At 43.8% G+C, this 17,307-nt stretch overlaps 1 protein-coding gene across 4 annotated transcripts in view; it reads right to left on the reverse strand.

Annotated features, from left to right (window-relative positions):
• Positions 1-16,333, reverse strand: part of MCTP1 (multiple C2 and transmembrane domain containing 1) — a 281,268-nt gene extending 264,935 nt beyond the window's left edge. For all 4 annotated transcript variants that reach the window (XR_014319422.1, XM_082784283.1, XM_082784284.1 and 1 more), the window contains exon 1: positions 15,812-16,333. Coding sequence is in view for 3 of the 4 variants with exons in the window: in XM_082784283.1 (XP_082640409.1) it covers positions 15,812-16,321 (510 nt within the window). In the remaining variant the exon portion in view is untranslated. The remainder of the gene's footprint in view (positions 1-15,811) is intronic.
• Positions 16,334-17,307: the final 974 nt, after the last annotated feature.

The following is a 17,307-nucleotide window of genomic DNA, read 5'->3' on the forward strand; positions in this document are numbered from 1 at the left end:
GCAGCTCAAATTGATTAACTCACACTGCTGGCAAAAAATGGGTCTTAGAGAAAGCATCCAGGACCTGCAAGGAGATGCAAAAGCATAACGAATTAGTATATCCTGAGCCCAGTGATGGATTCAGCACGCCATTGGTGGAAGACCACTTTTATGCAATCCAGTGTTGGAAAACAGGTACCTTGGAGAAAAAAGACAGCTTTGCTCCAAATTAAATTCCAGTTTCCATGAACATATCAACAAGTTCATCATCATTTTAACAGTAGGTAAGATGTATCCTTCCCATTCTGAGGGAAAAGTCTGGCATATTTTCCACCCATTCAGTGACAGGCAAGGAAACAAATTAATCATAGTTTTACATAAAATATCACATGTCAGTTTCTAAGTAGCTTCCTTAGAAACAGAAGTTGCAGAACAGAGTAGCTGATGGCTGTTTATTCTTCTGCTTTTAACCCTCTCACTGTCCTCCTCTGCTGCTTGTCTGTGACTGCTGTGACAACTTCTCTGGACAAAAACTTTCATTCCACTGCACATATGTGCCTTACTGCCCTTTGGCAGTAGTAACACAAAAAATGGATCATTTCTGTTTGAAGGGTAGAACTGAAATTGTGTTCTTCTGTGAAAAGCTTTTTAATTGGATCTACTGATCTATCAAGACACTGAAATGCCAATTGTCAGAAAATTTCTCTCCTGTAGATGAACCAATCAGAAAATACATGAGTATTTTCTTTCAAATGTCAATTTAAAAAATGTCAAAATACATTCTTGACAAAACAGTTATGTTATTACTGCTCAAATCGTGTATCTCAGGATGTACAAAGATTTTTTCCCAAAATGCTGCACAGCCTCATGTTTACAAGCAGAGCACATTAATCTCATGCTGTCGTTACTAGGTCATTCAGCAAGTACACTCCATGTTTTGAAAGTGATTGGTCTGGAAAGCTCCTCTATGGGCAGGAAAGCTGCTTGACTTGGAGAGCAGCTTACTCCTGGGCCATTTCTTACATGTCAATCTCTTTCTCTTGGCATTTTGAAAGGACAGAAGTCTCTTGGAGGATATCACTGAAAAGTATCAGAAGTTATATAAAAAAATACTGCTAGATCAGCACAGATGAACACACAGCTCTATTCTTAAATTGATATCAATTCAAACACAAGAGAGAAAAGTCAATCTCTGAAATAGGAATATTCTACACAGAACAGTCCAATGAGAAAACATTCATTTTGGGTCACCTTTATCCTCTTGGTATAAGATGTTATAAATGATAAGCCTCTAAAAGAGAGAAAGCTGTTGGGGTTTTAGCAACGGTGGGAGGAGATAAAAGGCTGGGTTTTGTCTGTTAATTTTCTCACATTTGCCAGCATGAAACAGATTGTCATCTGGGCACCAGTGGCTGAGATGATACTGCATCTAGCTGCAAGTCATTAAGACAGTAGTTGGACTGGCCAGCCTCTACAGTAAGGACAGCTGCACTGCAGGAAACAGCATTAGACATCTGCCAAAAAGAAGCACAAAAGATTACTCCTCATCCTCTGTTTTTATAGTGGCTAGGCCAGTAATAATCTTGCCTTTCACGTTTCCTAGCACTTCATCTAGACATGGCTCATGAACTGATACATGGAGAAAAAAAAAAAAGAAGCGTGTAACTTTGTTCAATTATCTCTTTTGGATGCTGCAGCATCATCTGGAACAAAGCGACACTTTAATGCATCTTAGGCCTCGAGGCATTTTTTCCATTATCGGCAATCAAGCAGCACAAATAAAACGCTAGTGTTAGTTACAACAGGTTGGCCCCTTCTGATACAGAACAAATAAATAAATAACTGAATAAATAATGAGCACGAGTTTATTCTTCTCCTGTGAGTTTCAACAAGCAGCAGAGTCCTGCTCAGGATGAATGACAGGGATTTTCCCTTGGCCTAACAGAATAAAGCACAGGGGTCTGCGAATCACAGCTCTGTTGACATTCAGCTCTATTTAGGACATCAGTTCCTCTGACAGGACGACTTCATTAGATTGCTTCCTTTTCTTATGCGGAAATGCTGCAAACACCAGAAGCCCTCAGTCTTGCAAAACAACTGAAACAGGGCTATTTGCTTGCAATTGTCATCAGTGCTTTTGCATTTTTTCCCACTTTTTAAAAATCAAATTTGAAGACAAAGCATGAAGTACAAGTGCAGGTTCCCATCTGTGCAGTGCACAGGAGGCACAACCTATGATTTCCATTATGCTGTGTGATGCAACAAATAATTACTCTACCTGGCATTTCACATCCAATAACATTGTCAGTGAGCAACAAATTGAGAGAAATAAGGAGAATGTGTTAATGAGAATGAAGCAGTAATCCTGGATTCTGTGAAAATTAATATTCTAGCTGTGCAGTACTTTTATTGCTTCTTGTGTGCAGGGACATCTACATGGTGATGAGCATGTACATGATATAATCATATATTCACAAGACAAATTAAATATTTTGCACACTTTTCACAAGATAGGTAAACTTCTCCCTTCTGAAATGTTTCAGAATGAAGACAGAATATGAAACTTCATGTTGTACTAGTCAAAAATAACTCACTTTTCAATTACTTTTTGTTTAAAAAAAAAAAAAAGTGTGCTTACATTGCTGCCTTCTCAGATTTCAGTCCTCTCTTTGAGTAAGGAGGAAGAAGATAATGTCTGGCAGCCATACTCTGAAAGTCTCTAATACCTCAGCCTCATGCCCAGCAACATGATAACAAACCTTTCCATATTTTAAAAATAAACTCATGGGCCATAGATCGCCCTGCTCCTAACAAAGTCAGTCAATAAAAGATGCTAGCCTTTTTTTCCTGCCAAACCTCAAAGTGCTGAAATATCGACTTCATTACGCAGCAGGTACAGCTGAGAGCCACTCCATTCCCCAACAGACTCACAAAATCAAATGATGACTGCCCCGGCCAGGACACCCTAGGCTTTTGCAGTGACGGAAAACCTCTCCTCGCTCCTTTCCAGGCGCCTTGCAAAGGACAAGGTGCCTGCAGGCAGATCCTGGTGGCGAGAGGGAACAGCATGGTGACTTCTGCAGTCTGTACCCAAATACATGTAACTCGGTGGTGATGCACCAGTGCAGCCCTTCTGCAGCCTGGCACCACCATGCCACCTGCCACCATGCCCTCATGCAAATGAGGTGTACATGCGTTTCATAATTGAGACTGCAGATCTGCCTTGCCAAGCAACTGTATGGCAGGGCACAAAGGGAAACCCATAGCCTGTGACACTGAACATTAGTAGCAGGGATGCAACAAGGAGGCAGGCGGAGGAGCTGTTAATGCATTACAGCACTGCATCATCGTTGCAGTTCTATTCACATGGTAATGGCTGAATTTGAAACAAATTGTCTGGCAGAGGACTTCATTTTGCTTCCACCTTTAGCGTGCAAACCTTCAGCACAGACTAGGACACCGATGGAGAGGTGCTGTGGGAGTCGAGCAGAGAGTACTTGTGCTGAACACAAAACCTTCTGTGCACATCGCTGTGCACTGCCCTACACTTCACCTGCTTTCCTCCTCCTCCATGGCAATGTTTTCACCAAATCTGAAACCAAATGAAACCTGTGCTGCTGAAAACAAATTTCCCAACAACAGCTGGCAGCAACCTTGCAGACCAAAGCATCCGTCCATGACTGGCCATCTCCCCCAGCACCCTAGGGATGGTACTCACCCTCCTCCTCCTAGCCCATCTCTTTTTCTCCTCTATCAGTCATCAGCTATTTCAACACCAACAAAAGCAACCACGCATCACAACAATCACACCATGATAAAGCAAGAGGAATAAATCATTCCTCTTCGCTAAAAACAGATGGAGTGGCAGAGGAAGAGGCTGAGAGACAGCCTTTTCCTTAGGAAGGGACTTGCAAAGATTTTGAGTAGCTTTGTCTTGAATAACTGCTCAATTTCACAATATTTTGTCTATCAGTCTAGGGTCCATTCCTACTGGGCATGACATGCTATGAATTCTCCAGTGCAGCTGTCATGGAAATACATGTGTCAAGATCTCTGCATGTGCAATGATAACCCATAATTAATTGCAGCTAAGTGATGTCAGTACCCTTTGTTTGTTTGCCTCCTCTGTTGCACAGAAATCGAGCAAAATACACTACTGTGCAGAAATCTTGACCCTGCATCTCAGTCCTTCCCCTCCCCATCACCTTCCTCACCTCTCCACTCACACACTGCCAAATCCCCCAGCCCCTCTGCCTGCTGCTCCGGATGGGTCACTGCAGGTCCTTCCCTTCCAGGTGCTTCCAGACATTTCTAATGGGGGGGAAGGTCCTTGTGCACTACTCAGTTTCTTCTCCTCTGCTAATCGAAGTAGCTGGCACCTGGGTTTTGTCAGAAGTTGCTGAATTTCAGTGCAGATGGTGCGATAAGGCTGTACTGGCCAGTCCCTGTCAGTGGCAGTACTGGTGCTACCTTTCTAAGCAGTGAAGTTTGTAAATAATATGTACCTACCACCTGAGCGGTGTCACCTGTGCTCACCACTGCAGCAAAACAAATGCATAAAGCAGAAACAAGCTGGAACAATTGTTAATCATGCTTCTGTATGCTTTCACTTTTTTTTTTTTTTTTTTTTTTTTATGTTAGTAAATAGATTAACTAGAATATGGCAATTCTACCTGCCACAACAAGCATATTTAAAAACACTAGCTAAAAAGATCAAATGAACTCAGTATGAGCCTTCCACTCTGCAACTGACAGAGGCTTCTGGCAATACATGAGTAACTACAGCTCATATTATTCAAAACATTGCTACAAATAGGCCTGAAGTTAATGTTAGTCTGGACGAACAGCGCGACAGAGCACCAGCAGAAAGAGCAGAAAGCTATACAGCTGCAGTTAATGTTTGGCTTCTGAACATCTGAGGATGTTCAATGGGGCTTCAGACACATGCTGTCCTCCAACACACCATCTGGGGGTGGGGGGACACCTTGAATGGCCCTAAACAGCTCTCCCCCTGTGAATTTATTATTGTTGATATTTTTTTCCCTAGTACTCTATACTCACGGGAAAAGAACAGAATTTTCTCAAATTTACGAGTTAAGGAAAAGTAGAAAGCAACATGAAAAATATTTTGTAATGAAAACAAAGCTGTGCTTTGCATGTTGAAATGGTGTTAGAAAAGGTTATATCGGGAAAAACAGCGCAGCATATTTCATGATACTCCAAACATTTCTTTTTCCATCACTTCATAATTTCATGGATGATTCTTACTTCATTTTCTAGTGTTAATTAACATAAGGAAGTACCTGTAAACAGGGAAGTTACTCAGTTCTCCCACAGATCTGTGACATACAGAAATTCCAGGTTAGATGACTTAAAGCTTTCTAAAGCTGAGGAACCCATTTTCAACATATGGAAACAAACCTTTCTAAGGCACCTACACTGAACACGTCATCTGGAGTCCTACATGGAACGTGCTATACACCCTGATATTGCTACAAACTCACACCCAAAGTGTCTTCTCCACACAGAACCACACAGCCATCCACCATGCTGCTAATCCGAAGGCCGGGCCACCAAAGCATCAACATGATGCAACTGGGAGGTGAGAGAAAAAAAAAAAAAAAAAAAAAGAAAAACACCGCACAGAACAAAACCCACCAAACAAGTTTAAATGGAAAATTCTGTAAATCATTTCAGAAATGTGTATCTCCACCACAGAGATGATTAGAGTGTTTCTACTGTTATTTGGCACTGGTGCTCAGAAAAGATTGCAGCATCAATCTTAGCACTGCAATTGCAAGAGATTAACTGTTACCCTACAAATTGAACTACATTTCCTAGCTGAATCTTAGATACAAATCTTATAAACATGACAAAGATTAAAATTCCCAATACTTGTAACCCAGTGAGTGGTTGTTTTTATTTTTTTTTTGTTTGTTTGGTTTTTTTTTAATCTTTAGATATTTATTCTATCTGTAGATATTATTTTATTTGTTTGTTTTAAATGTATCAGACTAAGGCTACACTATGCACATGCATTTATTCCATCACATTTCCTGGACTCTGTCTGATTCCCAGAGGCAGTACTGTTACTACCCTAAAAATGTAGCATAAAACTGAATTGCAAAAGCCAGTTTTTATGACATTGAGATTATACCTGTTGTTATATTAATGTTAGATCAACTACAGTAAACCAGAAAATCAAAACCACCATCAATAATGTTCATAATTTAAAAATGCAATTACAACTCTAACAGAATAAGAAAGTTTATGCGAAAGAAGGCAGTAAGCCTTTATCTGCAAGGGGATAAGGACATCCCTAAAATGAAAGGCCAAAGCCCCATTTCTCACCTTCAGTTCACACAGCTTGGCAATTCTTTCTACCTTTCATCCAGCCTTCTAGATCTTCACAGGTTCTCTCTGCTGGGCATGAAGTTTCATTTGATAATCATTCCTCGCCCAGCAGAAACAGCAGTAGGAAGTCAGTGTTTGCTTCCTCCTGCTGGGAAGCTTTTGGACCCCACTCTCCAAGAGCTCAGAGCCATTTGCCAGACAGACACAGACAAACTTTCTGAGACAACGCTTAGACAAAGAGTGGAGTTTTGAAAATGTGGGGGTAAAAGGGAATCACAGAGTCCCTGGAAGGCAGTTTTGTTTTCTGACAGCATAGGAGCTCTGCCAGAGGTTGAAAATGAAGTCCTGTCCAAGATGGGTGAGAATTAGTTTCTGGAAAAGGTCTCAGCATCTCTCCCATGCACCAGGTCTGCCAGCAAACAAAAAGCCAGCCCAGACAAACTTCATTTCGGCATTTTCTGGTTAGTGCACTCCAGCACTGGGTAGGAAAGGCTTAGAAAGAGAACCTGGCCGCAGTCACCAATCAAAGTGTCAACTACAGCTTTTCTTCTCTTAATACATAAACTATGGCATAAGTTACCTTAACGAAACGTGAGCTACAAGAAAATGTCTGGGTTGTCTCCCCTCTAAAACACTTGGAAGATGTTGGTATTTTTCTAAAACCTACCTCCATAAAATATTTATCACTAGCTACAGGGTAGCCTAGCTGCTGAATTAATAACACAGCTGAAGCAGCAAATAGGCATCTCATGGGTACAGACATCTCTTACACGAAGGACACAAAAAGGAACAGCTTGCACAAAGTGGGAACATATTAAGGATATTCATTAATTTCAATGTACTGTATAGCTTAACTGCAAGATACATATACATGAGGTGCATTAATTCTGGTTTGTTCAGGTGTCTGCAAGCCTTCATGGGATTTTTTGTCTTTGCTCAACGTGGTGACCTGCTCACAGGCACAGCAGAAGCAAATGCCACAGACCAAACACAACAAAGCCAAATGGCATCCTATCTGTGGCACGCCCGGTGTTCAGACTCAAGCCAACTGCCTTATGTAAACAGCACTCAGCCTTTCTCCAAAAAAGCATCTAATCCGCCTGGTATCACATTTCATGACTCATTCCTGAACAAGACTTTTCTTGAGAAACCGGTGCAGAACTTCCCAAGAATAGGACAGAGAGGAGAGCAAAGTTTGAGCACTGCAGCATTACAGAAGGTGTTTGATGCTCAGTTTTGTGAGGTATTGTGACAGTGCCAGTAGTTAAGAGCAGTCAAACAAGTGACTGAATTTCCTTTGCTTCTCTGAACAGAAATTTACTTCTTCTCTGTCCTTTCAAATGAGCAGAGGAAGGATAGAGAAAAACTACAAGGACTTAAAGAACAAGATTTACACATAATTGAGCAAAGTTTGAAAAACAAGATTTCATTCAGATGTATTGAACCTTGGTTCTGGATTTATTATAGCAACTTGTGATCTTAATTGGATGAAGGCAATGCTTAAGCGGGAAACAATAGGGAGTGTTTCACCTAAAAAAAAATGTATTTTTTAAATAAAAAGAACTTGCAAGTAAGAATAGCCAAGCATTACAGAGGATATAGGCTGAAGGAAGGAGTAAACACCACTTACAGAGTTCTGCTCTTCCCAGTAGCAAAATGAAGAGACAGTCGAGGGAGGTTTTGAAAGCCCATCCAAATCTGTCCTAGCAGTCAAAGCTCCCTTCCTATTGGCAGCAAAACCTCTGTATGTGTGTTCTGCTATGCCATAACCCAGCCTCAACACTGTCCAACATTCATGGCATACATTGTATTGGTGAAAAAACACACTTTCATAAAAGCATGCCATTAACTCAAACCTATGTTTTGATTTATTTTTTTTTTCCCATTTCTGGGAAAAATGGCATGGTCCTGGAAAGATGAGCTACTCATCTTTGTAAGGTCTGTAAGCAAGTAATATTTATCTCAGTAAAAGAGGAGCTGGGGATTAGTACCAGAAAGGTAAGTAGATAATAAATACATTTCACAACAATTGGTAAAAGCCTCAGTCACCTATTCCAGAATTTCTCTGATATCTGGGAAACAAGAAGTATGTGGTCTTTCGGCAACAGAATCCCAAAGTTTAACAGTTGAGAGTTCTGTCTTTTTCCCCCTGTCTCAAGACCACCAAATGTACTATTCCTGACAGAACTGACATTGGATTTACAGCTCCCAGAGAAAACCACGATGTTCTTTTGATCTTGGTGTGCACATCAGAAAAACTTCACTAGGGATCCAAACCATCGTGACAGGATCTCTCTGTGGCAGTGTTTACACATGCTCTCCAGCTCTTCTCTTGTGTTAGCCTGTATCTTCCAGGGTAAAAGGCACTGGTCCACAATTAAAAATAAAAATAAAAAAAGTCAGCTGATTAAGAACTCAGCAGCCATTGCTTGGCACCAAGCTGTAAGGCTTGCAGCCCAGCTTAGCAGCTAAAGGCCTCCCCTGCTGCAGCAGGAGGGACACAAACACTGCACCACATCCAACAACATACCGAGTTCTGCTTTTAGCATCAGTGACACCAAGCCTTAAAGGCACCAGAGCAAGAAGTGGTCTTAATGGGCAAAAAAATGCTCTAAACATATACTCTCATTTCTAAAGATAATATGCCAAGTAATCACCAGGCTGCTACCAGTGCTAATGACTGGCAACAAATATGAGCATCCACAGAAGAACTTGATGACAGAGCAACACTAGCAGATCCTCAGTCATCCTTCAGGGAAACTAAAGGAAACATTAAGTATATTTAGTCTAATTTACTTATTTAGTTACTAAAACAAGTTGAAAATCCTATTGCAGTAGTTAGATTGGGTAGTCCCATTTCTACACATTAGAAAAACACTTTAATTATTAACCTATTAGTTAATAATTTGATATTCTTGACATCGAATATAAATAAAATAAAAATATTGGTTTTACTCTTGATAAAGAGTAAAATGTGATAAAGAGTAAAAACTGTTTTCTCTTGATAAAACTTAAAAACTCTTTTCTTCAAAGACGTCGAATTTCTCCAAGCAGCTTTATGACAAAGACATGGAGGGAAGCATTAGAGCGCATCAAAGTAGTTGACAAGTTTTTGTTTGTTTCAGAAAGCTGAACCAAAGGGATTGCCACGGGAATTAGGTTGTTTAATAAGGTCTGTCATTTTTTTATTCTGTTCTTTCAAGGCTCAGAGTTGAGATCCACGGGAAGCTACTTCATAGTACAACAAATTTAATAACTTCTAAAACAAAAGGATGCTGAGTAATACAAAGAATTAACAACTATTAGGAAAAAAAATCCTCCAGCTATGGTAACAGAATCGTACAGTTTTAATTTTAATAATTCCAAAACGTTACATCACCTGATAACAAACAGGTTTATGGTCGATGGACCATAGACAAATTCAGAGCTGAGTGCCTGGACTGGCCCATGCGGAGGATCCACTGATTCTAGGTGGCTTTTTCTGTGCGCTTGGTGTGATTTGTCATCATTTCACCAGTACAGGGACTGTACACTGCTACTTCCATGCACAGACACAGACTCTAAAGAACACTCCATACTGAATTAAATGTGATTTAATTTATATATTACATATATTAAGTCTACAGGTAAAGATTGAGGGATCTTTCCCTGTTTTACAAGAGAAAACTTTTTTTTTTTTCAATTCCTTTTCTCATTTAAACTTACAGCTTTAGGTTTACATTATAGCTACCTTCTTAAAATTCCCTAGAAGATAACACTTATAATCAGAAAGATCTAGGATCAATAACAAAACAAGAAAGGGAGGAAAGGCCAAACCTCAGTCTTCAGATCAATGCAGAGTCCTCGGTCATCTTGCCAAAGACCAGCAATTCATCCAAGACAAAAAATAAAGATGATGCCTAGGTCTATTAATATGTTAGCACCACATCACAAGAAAACAGTTAAATTAGAACTACCTACAGAGAAGGAATGTGAATGACATGCTGGTGGCTCTAAAACTGCTTTAGTCATGTTTTCTAAAACATTAAAAAAGTGGTTCTCTTTGCATCAATATAGCAACCAACAGTAAGTCTTATTGCTGTCTAATAATTTTCTGTGTCCAGCGCTACAGAAGAGAAAAAGCACTTTTCAGCTTTTGAGCAAAAGTTTAGTAATATGTCTGTATTAGGTGTTTGGCTTTTCATATATAGCAAGTTCAACCTCTTTAAATAATGTATGAAATACATTGAAGTAGCAGAGCTTTGACACTCATTTGAAATCCAGTTAAAGTAGTTACTAATCCTACAGCAAAAGTTATTACCTTACAGCAGAGTCACTGGGGAGAAAATTAGTATTTTGGGGGTTCCTTTAGTGTAAAGGCTGTTGCAATTCCTATGTGCCATCCATTTATCATTCTCAATGCCATTATTATATTATAGAGAGTTTTACATGCAACCAGTAAAAACAGGGCAGGAAAAAAAAAAAAAAAGGCAAAAAAAGAGAAGCCAAACCTTGAATGAGGTCACAAATTAATGGTAAATCTAGAGCTACTACTAGTTCACTTTAAAATACCTGTCCTAAGTACTTCACATGAGAAGAAATGCCAACTGGCCAACTTTGAGAAATGATGCAGTTCCCTTTGAAAACTCTGGAGAGAGTCTTCAGTTAATTAAGCAGAGGATATAATTAAATACAATTCTGTTGTGCTATCACTTGATTTTTGTGTTAGCAATATACACGCGTTGTATTAACATACTGCAAGTTAACAGATGGGTCAGAGTCCGAGACAACATAAAACAGACTTCTGCATCTCCAGTCACTGGGAGGTAAGCAGTTTACCAGAAATCAGTACAACGAGGAAATGGGACAATGCACAACATACCTTGATAGAACTGGATATGTAGTTAAACTCCTGGAGAAGCAAACAGCCCAGAGAAACTGCAACAGCCCTTCTTAAGAAAGAAATGAAATTTAGCAACAGCTTTTTCCCCCTGCTTACTATTTCTACTTTTATTTATTTTCTATTAAGGAGCTCAAGGCTCTTCTGGTCCAGCTTTAAAATTCACTCATCTACTACTTCCCTACATGTCGGTGGCCAGATTCCCAAAGGAAAGCCCTGTTGCCCAGAATTTTGTTCTTTTATTCTCAGAAGACTGTCACCCTCAAATCATGCTCTAAATACCTGTGCAAATGAACTGTCTCCAACTCCTCTTCTTTTGTACGAGCATTATCTCAGAAAAAGGTAATTCTTGCACAAGACAAGACAAGAAAAACAATTCTTGTGTTTGGTTTTCCTCATCACCCTCCTTCCCCAGTGCAATTTCTTAGAAATCCAAAGTAGCAATTAAGATTCTTGCATAACATCATCTGTGTAGATTTTCACCAGCATCTTTTGCCTTTACCTTCTACTTTGTTCTTTTACCTTCACTGGCTGGATCAATTACAGGAAGATGACCCTCAAGATGCACAAACTAGACCCAACAAGGCAAGTTTTCCTAATGTAACTGCACTGACCCCAATGGCGCTCTGCCAGGTGTAGATGTATTCTGGTAGAGAGAGAAGCACTGCCTCTCAGCGTTTCGCTGGCCCTGCATGCCCTTCCACACCCAGTTCAGAGTTCTGCTCTCTTCAGGCTCCCTCACAGCCATCTCTGCTCCTATTTCTATTTAATCACTGCTTCTGTTTTCATCTTCCAGACACCTCAATACAATGCCGTGCTTCTTAACCTGAATGTGCAACCTTCCTTCACTTGACCCTACGCTACACTCTCCCATTTCTGCAGTTCCCTCCCAGGTGCCGCCAAGCTCCCCCTCTTACACCAACGTTGTAACTAACTATTTATATATTACAGAGAGTCAGACAGACAGGCTGTCTGGAAACATCCCTCCAGGTTTTTTCCTCACTGGCTCATCTCTCCCTTGCACTATGCTGCATTATATAACTCAACAACCATTTTTTGTCCCTTAAGTCCTGTAACTGTAAGTCTGAAGGATGCCATTTTAATTAAACAAATGGTTCTGCATGCAGCAGAACTAATGAAGCTTGCTTTCCTATGGCTACGCATCCAGAGGCAGAGCTGCAGTCCCAGCCTTGCCCCCTGCCCTCCACTGCAGGCACCCTGCAGCCTCCCCTCATCTCCTGAGACAGGCAGAGAGGATGCTGCACCTTCATCATTATGGATCAACCTGTGACTCCCAGGTCACTGTCCTGCAAACCTGCCAGGGAAGCAGCACACAGCACTTCTCACAGCCAGGGCCAGGGAACTCTTCCAGCCAGGAATGCTGCTGACATTCACTACTGATTTGAGATGCCCACACCCGTGTTCTCCGATCAGGATGATGAAACACTTGTGGCTTTTTTTCTGACTGCAAACTTTCAGAAATGCTGGTATTTCCACCCTCCTGTTTTTTTTTTTTGTTGTTGTTGTTTGTTTGTTTGTTTGTTTTGTTTTGTTTTTGGTTTTTTTGTTTTGGTTTTTCGCTATCTGATTACGACAAGCTGCAGGTGGCATGCAGCTCTGTGCATGGTCAGGAGAAAAGCCACACTGGCACAGGCAGTGCTGGGCATGTCCAAAGCCCCTGTGGAGTTGCAGAACCCCCTGAGGGCTGCTGGCATCTCCTGCCCATGAAACCTCCACTGAGCCACCACCACCTGCGGCTCCCTCAGGTGTGCATCTCCCAGACGGATGAAGGAGGACGGATGCCACATCCAGGTTCAGGAAATGTTTGGCCAAGCAAACGTGCTACACACCCTTCCGAAGCAGGAAGAAGGATGATGTTTTATCATGCACAGATTTATTTCTTGGTGCTAGTAAATGGCATTTACATTCTGCCTACCCTGTGAAAGGAACCTGAGTTTCCTGCAGAGTGATTGTAGCGTCCACCTCACCCCAAACCAATCCAAGGGCAGCTTTGAGAGGCACTCAGTCTTCCGAGGGGAACCAGGTCAGGATTCAGTGCTCAACTGTAATGATTCTTTGCTGAAGACTCCATGCTTGAGAGTCCGTCTTCTTGAAGCACAGTGCTAGTCCTACTCACTGGAAAGGAAACTTCATCCAATGCCAAAGAAGCAAAGCATTTGCTATATTGTCCATGTTCGCTGTGATCTCACTACAGCACAGAGTTTAGATGTTTTACTTAGATCAAATTATTTTTAAATGGTGTGACCGTGCCTAGAAGTACAATCCCAAGATTAAATCTGCACATAGTAATGCAACCTAAAATGCAAGTCTTGCCATTCACCACACTAACTCATGGTCCTTTTCCCTGATTACAGTTCCAGTATTTTCCACCATCATTGAGGAAGTATTTTCCTTCCTCAAAATATCTAGTACATAGTTACTGAAGAAAATAAAATCAACAGAATAAACATGTACAAAGCTTGGAGGAGCCTCATTTAATTCCATTTTTCAAAATACTGCCTTTCCATATGACTATGTTAAAAATACTTAGAAAGAAAATCAAACAAACAAAAAATCACACTAAGATACTGCTAGTTTTAAAACTTGCTTTAAAATTTATTTGAGATTTGACTGGAATACAGTTGCAAGGAAATGCTGGTGCTTGCTTCACTCTGAGGATTACAACCATTCCATTTCTGGATCATTGTGGATATGCATTTAATTTAATTTGAATGCAACATTTTCTCACCTGATTGCTAATGAAATAAGACACTTAAATCATATAGAACTTTATTAGTATTGATTTCATCAGCCAAGACCAAAAAGTTGGGCAGGGACCTTACTGAACTGTGAGTACAGCACAGAAGCATACAAGACCTGACTCCTGAAATACACTGAACTGGAAACCCGAGACAGTCACAGAATTCATTACTTGCTGCGCACAGGCCTCTGAGGAGTACCAAACACCAATGGAGGGCGTCCAGCAGCGCTTTATATTGTGAGTCATGTTCCCACTCCCACCCTATAGCCCATTGAAGATGGTGAATTAAACCAGGTTAAATAACCTGAGTGAGACTTTACCTCCTGCGATGAGAAGGACAGATGACATGCTGAGTATGGGACCACAAAACAGCTGTTTCAACTCATCTCTTCAGAATAAACATCACGATCAGCGGCTCTAAGCTCCACCAACAAGCCAGGGACATGGAAAGCTTTACTTAACATCAGAAACAGCAGTTTTGGTATGCAGGCACTGCCCGAGTTAATGCTAGAAATTGCCTGCAGAAATTGGCCATAATCCTGCTCATTAAAGACAACTGTTGGAAAGCTTGGGTACCACTTTGTTTGGATTAGCAGCATTCCTTCCAAATATTGTGACTGTACCTTGCTCAAAATAAGAGTAATTCGACTGCAAGTAAATAACAATTGGCATGTTTTGTAAATAAATGCTCTGTTTCTTTGCTGAATGCAGCCGTGGAACAGCACTGAAAAAAAAGTAAAGACACTTTTCACATTTATTAGCTGCTATGTGTGGTAGCCTTTAAAATGGCCTGTGCTACCCAGAAGAGTAAAACTCCTGTAATTCCTGCAACCCAAACCCAAAGACGTCAGCTTGAAATGTGCTATACACTTTTGTGAGCGTGGGCAGAAAAGTAAGGGCTGATGAGGAGCAATACCCACATCGCCAGCACGGTCAGGCCGATGCCACGCCAACAGCCCACAGTGTTTTGGTATTTGGGCAGTGAGGGGATGGACAGAGTGGTGGCAGGACAGGGCAGACAGCAAGGCCCGAGGGCAGGTTTGTTACAGGGTTCGTCACCAATGTGATACCCACTGGAGCTGCTGCCCTGCCCTGGGCACTGAGGGGACTCTGTGCCACCAGCGTGCAGCGGTGGCAGCGCACGGATTCTCTAATTACTGTCATTTACTAGGCATGCGCAAGCGGGGCCACTGAACCACAATGAATGGCTGAGGTTGAAAGGGACCTCCAGAGGTCCTCTGGTCCATGTCACACATGTCACACCTGGAGCATGTCACGCAGGACGGCCCGCAGGCGGGTGCTGAGGATCTCCACAGGAGATCCCACAACTTCTCTGGGCAGCCTGTCCCAGTGCTCTGTCACCCAAACCACAGAGTTCTGCCTCACGTGGCGATGAAAGCTCCTGTGGTTCAGTTTATACCCATTGCCCCTCATCCTATCACCGGTCACCACTGATAAGAGTTTGGCCCCATCCTCTTTATACAGGTTTTTGTAGGGGTTGGCAAGATCTCCCCTCAGTCCCCTCTAGGCTAAACAGACCTCAGTCTTTGCTCAGAGGACAGGTGCTCCAATCCCTTAATCACCTTCGTCCCTCCGTGCTGGACCCCTCTAAAAGCTCCACGTCCCTCTTGTGCCGCCGAGACACAGAATTTGGGCTGACTCGGGAAAAAAACACACACACAAAGTGACAGGCAGAGGAAGCAGGGGGCAGGGGAGGAGGGCAGCCCGCGTGCAGCCCAGCCCACCCCAGTGCGCCCCGACCCCACCACCCACCCCGGCTCGCCCCTCGGTGCCGGGGGTCCCGCTGCCCCCCGCCGTGCCCGACCCCGGGGACTCACCGCCTGGCTCCTGGTGCCGGCGGAGGGCGAGCCTTGCAGCAGCTGCTCCAGGCAGGCGGTGCTGGGCAGCGAGGAGCTCTTCTGGTGGGACAGGTGCGCCCCGGGCCGCCGGCACGGCTCGGAGCCGCCCCCGGGACCCTGGTCGCCCCCCGGCCGGGCGGAGGGGGCGGCGGGGGTCGAGCGGGCGGCCGGCGGGGCCTTACCGGGGGGCGGCCGGTGCTCGGGCGGGCGGCGCAGGGCGGAGCCGGCCTCGCCGCCCTGCTCGGGGGGCTCGGCGGCCGAGCAGCACAGGTTGGGCTGGGAGGACGAGAAGACGCGGTCCAGCGCCTGCCGCCGCCGCCGGAGCCCCCCCCAGCGCCCCGTGGCAGCCGGCTCCCCCTTGGCGCTCGCTGGGGCCGGGGGCTCCGCAGTGCGGCGCTTGCCCCCCAGCTGCAGGTTCCTCCACAGCCGGGCCTGGAAGGATGCGGCCGGCTCGGCATCGCCGGGCTTACCCTCCTTGCCCGGCTCCATCGTCCTCCGGCGGCGGCCCCGGCGGCACAGCCCGGCCGGCCCGGCGCCCTCAGTCCCCGGCGGGCCGGGACGGAGCGGCGCCGCCTGCTGCTGCTGCTGCTGCTGCTGCTGCTGCTGCTGCTGCCGCTGCTCCTGCTGCCACCGCTGCCACCACCACCACCAGTGCCACCACCGACACTGCCACCAACAGCCCCCGCACCAGCCCCGGCCCCGCAGCGAAGGCAGGAGGCAGCCAAAGTTACCGCCGGGCTCGCCTATATATGCTGCGAGGACACAGTGGGTTTAGCCTGTCCCCTCACCCCCCCTCCACGCCGATTTCTTTTCTTTTTTTTTTTTCTTTTTTTTTTTTTTTAATATGTATGTGTGTTTTTGCGTTGAGCACAGCCGCGCGGAGGGCAGCGTGCTCTGCCCGGCAGCGCCGTGATGCTGCATTTTACCCACAGGCAGCTCCCGGGAGCGGGGGAGATAAAATAAATAAAAAATAAAAAATAAGCAGCGGCATCTTTATTTAGACTGCGGTGGGGGAGGAGAAGAGGGGGAAATTAAAAAATAATAATAATTAAAAAGCATGTCTGGGAGAGAGGGGTTTCCATGGGGTAAAGAAAAAAATATATAAATAATAAAAAAAAATAAAAACCGCCTCTGGGAGAGGGGTTTCCACGGGCCGTGCCGCCCACCGAGGAGAATTTTGGGGAGGGGGCACAGGGTGCCCGCCTTCCCCGAGAGGTGGCAGGGTGCAGGCCGGCCGCTCGCCGGAGTCACCTTGTGGGCGCGGTGCTGGAGAAAGGTGAGCCTAAAACTGCTCCTACCAGCGCCGTGGGCGCGACAGAACGCACCGGGTTTGTCAGCGAAGGTGTCTCAAGGCACATTGCCCTTCTGCAGCTGTGCATGCGGATTTATAGCTCAGCCTCGCTGTTTCCTGGAAGTGTGCGTCGGGGGGGAAAAAAAAAAAAAAAAAAAAAAAAAAAAAAAAAAAAAAGTCAATT

This window comes from Aythya marila, assembly GCF_965140915.1.
Source record: "Aythya marila genome assembly, chromosome: Z".
In the NCBI taxonomy this organism is placed as follows: domain Eukaryota; kingdom Metazoa; phylum Chordata; class Aves; order Anseriformes; family Anatidae; genus Aythya; species Aythya marila.